This window comes from Oncorhynchus tshawytscha, linkage group LG10 (assembly GCF_018296145.1).
Source record: "Oncorhynchus tshawytscha isolate Ot180627B linkage group LG10, Otsh_v2.0, whole genome shotgun sequence".
NCBI lineage: Eukaryota > Metazoa > Chordata > Actinopteri > Salmoniformes > Salmonidae > Oncorhynchus > Oncorhynchus tshawytscha.
Window position 1 is genome coordinate 54,014,476 of NC_056438.1, and position 8,273 is coordinate 54,022,748.

At 37.4% G+C, this 8,273-nt stretch overlaps 1 gene segment (V, D, J or C); it reads left to right on the forward strand.

Moving 5' to 3' along the window:
• Positions 1–5,888: 5,888 nt before the first annotated feature.
• Positions 5,889–6,843, forward strand: LOC121847469. The segment is given in 2 exon segments: positions 5,889–6,155; positions 6,266–6,843. Coding segments are annotated over 2 exon segments (525 nt in total).
• The last annotated feature ends 1,430 nt before the right edge of the window (positions 6,844–8,273 follow it).

Sequence of the window (8,273 nt, forward strand, 5' to 3'; positions counted from 1 at the left end):
CCCTAACATCTAACCTCAGATACAGTATGGCATTTATCCACACAATTATTTTACTTTCTGCACCCTCGCCTCACTGTAAAATGAATAAAGGGAAAACTTGGGCTGATCTGGAGAGCTCCTTTGCTGAAGGGAAAGACTCTGCTCTGTATTGCTGTGTTGTAATGTCCACAGAGACACATAAGTCACTGACTCAGCAATCAGCAGAATACAGACCTGTTAGTTTGTGGTTTTACAAACATCTGCTTTCTTTTGTTTGACCACAGCGCCATCAAATGGAGTTTCTTGCATAAATACTTTGTCAACTGCTTTCAAATCAATATAACACCTTATTGTTTGATTCTACATAGTCAGGAGGAGGAGCTAGAGTAGGATTAGGTTATGAATCCTCAAGATAAAACATGATACTACCATGATGATTATAGCCAGTTGATGCTGCACTTTTCATCAGCATCTGTTGCTTATTCTACACATCCTGCCATCTACAATGTTGTTCTGTTCACTATTACTATTCTTTGACTTGATAGGTAACTAATAACATTTTTATTGAAACTGAGTGTTATTATGTTAAGGTGTATTTATTTTTCAATTCAAATAATATAGAGATGATGCAAGACATGAGGATACATGTTTTTTTCCTTGAAAATATGTTCTCTTTAATCTGCTTTTGAAATTAATTCAATCATTCATGTGTGTGTAGAGTATTACATCATGTAATAATATGTTTTACAGGTCTCAGTTCGCCACAGGTAATAACACCCTACACTGATGCAGTGCTGGCTTTGGGCGGGGACAGAGTTACTCTCTCTTGTAACTACTCCTCTGGAAACTATATTCAATGGTATCGTCATTATCTGAAATCTGCACCACAGTTACTGGTTATGGGGTATGTGGATATTACACCAGGGTTCACTCTAAATCATAACAAAAAGGCCAAACGTGGATCTGGAGATCTCCTCTGCTGAAGTGATAGACTGCTCTGTACTACTGTTCTCTGAGGCCCACAGTGACAGGAAACCCAGAAACACTGTTAATTAATATGTCCAGAACACTATTGTAGCCGAACCCTGACACTATCGTAATATCCACATCCCAGACCAATCCTAACCCAAGCCATAACTCAATCCCTAAATCCAGCTTAATTTCCACATTTGTTTTGTATTTGTATTTATTATGGATCCCCAATAGATGCTGCCATTAGTTCACGTTTTCTTGATAATGCAGTATAAAATGAATGGTCTGGATTCATTCAAAATAAATACATTAGTTTAATGTATATTAAGTACATTAAGCAAGGATTGCATTGCACACACAGAAAAAAGTTGGTTGTTCACCACCCCCTGTATTTGGGAATATATGGAGCTACAACATTTTCTCCAATCAGCACAACTGAAAGATTGCTATAGAGAGAGATATTCAACTCTGCCTGTAAGTCCTTGTTTGTGAGTGCTGTATTCAATTTGACAATTTTAATTCCAAATCCAGACTATATTTGATAGTTGTCAAAAAAAGCTACCAAAAATAGCCACGTTTTTCCTTTTCTGGCAGATGGTAGTTTTGAAGATGACATTAAAACTTCTTAGGGCTGAAATCCCGTTAACGGGATTGATATGACAACAGCCAGTGAAAGTGCAGGTCTCCAAATTCAAAGCAACAGAAATCTCATAATTAAAATTCCTCAAACATACAAGTATTTTATAGCATTTTAAAGGTAATCTTGTTGTTAATCCTATCACAGTGTCCGATTTCAAATAAGCTTTACAGCGACAGCAACACAAAAAAATGTTAGGTCACCGCCAAGTTACAGAAAAACAGCAATTTTTCCAGCGAAAGAGTGGAGTCATAAAAAGCAGAAATAGAGATCAAATGAATCACTAACCTTTGATGATCTTCATCAGATGACACTCATAGGACTTCATGTTACACAATACATGCATGTTTTGTTTGGTAAAGTTCATATGTATATAAAAAATTCTCAGTATACATTGGCGCATTATGTTCAGTAGTTCCAAAAACATCTGGTGATATTGCAGAGAGCCACATCAATTTACAGAAATACTCATTATAAATATTGATGAAAATACATGTGTTATACATGGAAATGTAGATAAACGTCTCCTTAATGCAACCACTGTGTCAGATTTTTTAAAAACTTTACGGAAAAAGCAAACCATGCAATAATCTGAGAACGGTGCTCAGACGACAAATACATATTTCCGCCATGTTGGAGTCAACAGAAGTCAGAAATAACATTATAAATATTCACTTACCTTTGATGATCTTCATCAGAATGCACTCCCAGGAATCCCAGGTCCACAATAAATGTTTGATTTGTTTGATAATGTCCATCATTTTTTGTCCAAATAGCTACTTCTGTTGGCGTGTTTGGTAAACAAAAGAAAACTCACAAAGCGCGTTCACTAGTTGCAGACAAAATGTCAAAAAGTTCCATTACTGTCCGTAGAAACATTTCAAATGATGTATGGAATCAATCTTTAGGATGATTTTAACATAAAACTTCAATGATATTCCAACCGGAGAATTCCTTTGTCTTTAGAAAAGCAAAGGAACAGGAGCTCCCTCTCACGTGAATGCGCATGAGTGAGCGCGTGGCTGCTGGCAGACCTCTGACTCATTCCCCTCTCATTCAGCCCGCCTTCTTAGTAGAAGCCTCAAACAAGTTTCTAAAGACGGTTGACATCTAGTGGAAGCCTTAGGAAGTGCAAAATGACCAATATCCCACTGTATCTTTAAAAGGGGCTGAGTTGAAAATCGACCAACCTCAGATTTCCCACTTCCTGGTTGGATTTTTTCTCAGGTTTTTGCCTGCCATATGAATTCTGTTATACTCACAGACATCATTCAAACAGTTTTAGACATTTCAGAGTGTTTTCTATCCAATACTACTAATTAATTAATAACAAATTAATCAAGGTTCCAAATTAAAAGAGTAACACTGATAGTGTGCTGGAGTTTGAAACGTTAGTAAATAACGATGGTGGAGATGGATTTTTTCAAATGCCTTAACTTAAGCATGAACAGAGTCCAGTACTCAGATTCAATCTCTTTTTCAGGTGTCAGTTACCAGGATGAAATTCAACCAACAGCAAAGATAATGCATGGTGACAAAGGAGGTTTTGTTACACTGTCTTGCAACTACTCTGGTTCACCATACAACCTCCAATGGTATCGTCAGTACCCTGGATCACCTCCCATCTTCCTTCTCCTCACTACAGTCTCCTCAAACCCCTCTGTAGTGAACGCTACTCCTCCATACCCACATCTATCTGTTGAACTGAATAAGGAGAGAACCCGCCTGGATCTGGAGATCTCCTCTGCTAATGTAACAGACTCTTCTCTGTACTATTGTGCCTTGCAGCCCACATTGATAGAAAATTGAGAAACACTGTACAAAAACCTGACAGCTCATGATAAGCTTACTACTGCAGGTTAAAACAAAATCTCCAGCAAAACAATTATTTTCCTTTGTGTACCGACATATTAGTAAATTACTGTATTCTTGTAACTCTTTTAACTACATTTTTTAGGCTAATGTATAGTTTATTTGTATTATTGGATTTTAGAGTAAATACCAAGATCATTCCTTATTTCAAATACATCTACCTTGTGATTTATCCAACACCTCCTCACATTTGTAGGTGACAGTTTTCTCCAGACCATCCAGCCAAACCAACATGAAGTGTATGGAGAGGATGGTAGTAATGTTCAACTTTCCTGCAACTGCTCCTCTGCATACAGTGTACTGTGGTATAAACAGTATCCAGGATCAGTTCCCCAATACCTTCTGCTCATCCACCATGCCTCTAGGACTGTAGTGAGAGCTAAACCTCCATACCCTCGCATCCCTGTTAAACTGAACAAAGAGAAGACCTGTACAGATCTGGAGATCTCCTCTGTTGAAGTGAAATACTCTGCTCTGTGCTACTGTGTTGTGACGTCGACAGTGACGAATAACTATTGACTCAGCAGTGAGCGGAAATGAATGGATTTACAAGCATTTGCTGTCTTCTGTTACACCACAGTGTTATCAAGTGGAGTCTCTAGTGAATAAATCAAATGTACATATCTTTGTTTCTACATTGTCAGTAGGAGGAGCTAGAGTATACAACTCAGGATTAGATTATGAATCCTCAAGATAAAACATGATCATAGCCAGTTGATGCTGTGCTTTTTGTCAGCAGCTGGTGCTTATTCCACACATCCTGCCATCTACAATGTTGCCCTGTTCACTATTACTCTTCTTTGACTTGATAGGTAAGTAATTACATTTTCATTGAAACTGAGTGTGATTATGTTAATCTTTTGCGTGTAGGGGGCAGTATTTTTGTTTTTGGCAAAAAAACGTACCCATTTGAAACTGCCTATGTCTCAGTCCCAGAAACTAGAAAATGCATATAATTGTCAGATTAGGATAGAAAACACTCTAACGTTTCCAAAACTGTAAAAATATTGTCTGTGAGTATAACAGAACTGATATTGCAGGCGAAAACATGAGGAAAATCCAACCAGGAAGTTCCTCTTATTTTGAAACCTCTCTGTTCCTGTGCATGCCTATCCTCCATTTAAAGAAATATCAACCATATTAATTTTTCTATGGCTTCCCTAATGTGTCAACAGTCTTTAGACATAGTTTCAGGTTTTTATTTTGAAAAATGAGTGTGAAAGACCACATTGCGTAAGTGGATAGGTGGGGGCTCTCAGAGTGAGTTTTGCGCTACAGAGTAAAGTGGCCATTGTTTCTCCCGGTGTTTTTGAAAAACCTACACACCAGGTTGATATGTAATCAAATATATATTTTAAAAACAACCCTGAGGATTGATTATAAAAAACATTTGACATGTTTCTGTGGACATTATGGATATTATTTGAAATATACGTCTGCTTTGTCGTGACCGCTCTTTCCTGTGGATTTCTGAACATAACGGGAGAAACAAACGTAGGTATTTTGGGTATAAAAATAATCTTTATGGAACAAAAGGAACATTTGTTGTGTAACTGGGAGTCTCGTGAGTGAAAACATCCGAAGATCATCAAAGGTAAACGATTAATTTGTTTGCTTTTCTGATTTTCGTGACCTAGCTACCTAATGCTTCGTGTACATAATGTTATGTTGTGCTATCGATAAATTTACACAAACGCTTGAATTGCTTTTGCTGTAAAGCATAATTTCAAAATCTGAGACGACAGGTGGATTAACAAAAGGCTAAGTGGTGCTTTGCAATATTGCACTTGTGATTTCATGAATATGAATATTTTTTTGTAATATTATTTGACTGTGGCGCTATGCTAATCAGCGGTTGCTGCCGAAAATGATCCTACTAACGGGATGGGTAGCATCAAGAAGTTAAGGTGTATTTATTTTTCAAATAAATTATTATAAAGCCAATACATGATATATGTACGAATGTCTTTAACTTTGAAAATGTTTTCTCTTAAACTGCATTTGATTTTCATTTATTCTATCATTTGCTTTAAAAAAAGTGTTAGATTATATATAGTATTATGTTTTACAGGTGTCAAGGCTGAACAGGTATTAACACCCTACACTGATGTAGAAGTGTCTTCAGAAAGGGACAGTTTCTCTCTCTTGTAACTACACCTCTTCTGATAACATTCTTCTATGATATCGACAATATCCCAAATCAGCACCACAGTTACTGGTTAAGGAGTATGAAGCTATTATACCAGGGTTCACTCTAAAGCATGACAAAAAAGCCAAACATGTGGATCTGGAGATCTCCTCTGCTGAAGTGACAGACTCTGCTCTCTACTACTGTGCCCTGATGGCCATTGTGACAGGAATCCCAGAAACACTGCACAAAAACCTTCATATGTGATTCATACAATAACGGAGGGAAACTATTCCACCCCCCCATTCTCCCCAGTGGAGGGAACGAGAAATGCAGTATCACTGAAGAGAGGACAAATGAGAGGAGAGGAGAGATTGAGTATTTTTTAGAGCAACTGTACTTTGGGGTGGAGCTTGTAGCGAAACTAAGCAGGAATGATCAACAGAAAACATTTGCAGATTCATTTGGTTTGGAGATTTCAGGTTCTGTTGTGCTATTAGTCAGTTTGACTTCCAACCATAGCCATGTTCATGTTCATCTGGTCAATTATTACGTTCTCAGTAATAGGTAAGTTATGGCTTTCAAAGTAGTGTCATGTTTTCTGTTAAGAAAATTACAACAATACAATTTAATTTTAATAAAATAATTTCTCATTGTTCATCTCTTCCCATTTACAGGTGGCAGTTATGAGCAGACTATAGAGCCAAACCAACATGAAGTGTATTCAGAAGTGGGTAGTAATGTTCTTCTTTCCTGCAACTACTCCTCAGCAGACAATCTACTATGGTATAAACAGTCTCCAGGATCAGCTCCCCAATACCTTCTGCTCATCCAGCACTACACTGGGACTGAAAATAGAGATGATTCTCTTGACTCTCGCTTATCTGGTAAACTGAACAAAGAGAAGACCCGTGTGGATCTGGAGATCTCCTCTGCTGAAGAGACAGACTCTGCTATGTACTACTGTGCTCTGAAGCCCACAGTGACAGGAAACCCAGAAACACTGTACAAAAACCTAACATCGCCTGAGAGAGTTTTACACTGTAGTTACAGGTTTCATTTGACAATAGCGCCATCAAGTGGAGTCAATATGCAGCCATTATATTGTGTCAAGAGGAGGAGCTTAGTTTTACAAATCATGTGTCGTGAGAGGAACTGAGTGAATGTTCCAAGAGAAGATCATTTAATTAACAGAGAAGTCTCTGTCTCACACCCAGTCGCTATGATGCTGCTCTTTTCAGTCTTGTTTATGTGCACTTATAGGTAAGAATTCCCTGTCATTAACTGAATGTGTACAAACAGAATGTACAATGTTCAGCATTCATTACAATATGGTATTATACATATCAAGTGGTAATACACTTTGAAACACCAAGTGTGGATATATTGTACGCTGTCTAAATTTACTCAGTGATCCATATTTTATTTTTTACAGGACATCATTTCTCCAGATTTAGTGGATGTTATGGAGGGTAGTAGTGTTAAACTCTCCTGTAGATACAACAGCTCATTAACCAACAGTCTGTTATTGTACCTCCAGCAACCTGGATCCTCTCTACAGTTCCTCATTCTGGACTACTCTGGGATCAAAACCAACACTGATAGTACAAAATGGACCCTCACACATGAAAAAGAGGAAAACCGTGTGGATCTGGAGATCTCCTCTGCTGAAGTGACAGACTCTGCTCTGTAATACTGTGCACTGAAGCCCACAGTGACAGGAAACCCAGATACACAGTAGAAAAACTGATCTTGACCAGTGGTGTAAAGGAATTAAGTTAAAATACTGTAAAGTACTACTTAATGAGTTTTTGGGGTTTACTTTCTTTTTTATATTTTTGACAATACTTTTACTTCACTACATTCAGAATTTTGTATTCTGAATGTAAATCCGAGATACCAAATGTGTGTAGAGGGTAGTTTTGCTGTCCTGCAACTACTCCTCAACATACAGTGTTTTGTGGTATAAACAGGGTCAGCTCCTCAATTCCTCCTCTTCATCCACCATGACTCCATATTCTCACCTCACTTTTAAACTGAACAAAGATCTTGAGATCTCCTCTGCTGAAGTGAGACTTTGCTCTGTACAACTGTACTGTAGAGCCCACATTGACATGAAACAGAGAAACACTGTACAAAAACTATACGACAGTCTGCACTGTACTGCTGTGATATGACATCCACAGTGCCTCAAAACTTATTGACTCAGCAGTGAGATTAATTTTATGGATTTACAACATCTGCTGTATTCTGTTAGACCACAGTGTCATCAAGTGGAGTTTCTAGTGAATAAATCAAATGTTTATGAAACATCTTTGATTCTACATTGCCAGTAGGAGGAGCTAGAGTATACAACTCAGGATTAGATTATGAATCCTCAAGATAAAACATGAAACTACCATGAAGAACATTGCCAGTTGATGCTGTGCTTTTCATCATCAGTTGGTGCTTATTCTACACATCCTGGCATCTACAATGTTGTTCTGTTCACTATTACTCTTAATTGACTTGAAAGGTAAGTAATTACATTTTCATTCAAAATGAGGGTGATTATGTTTAGGTGTGTTTACTTTTCAAATCAAAGATTATAAAGACAAGGCACAACATGAGGATGCATGTTTTTATATATATATATATATTGAAATTAATTACATTTTCAATATGGGTTTTACAGGTCTCAGTTCT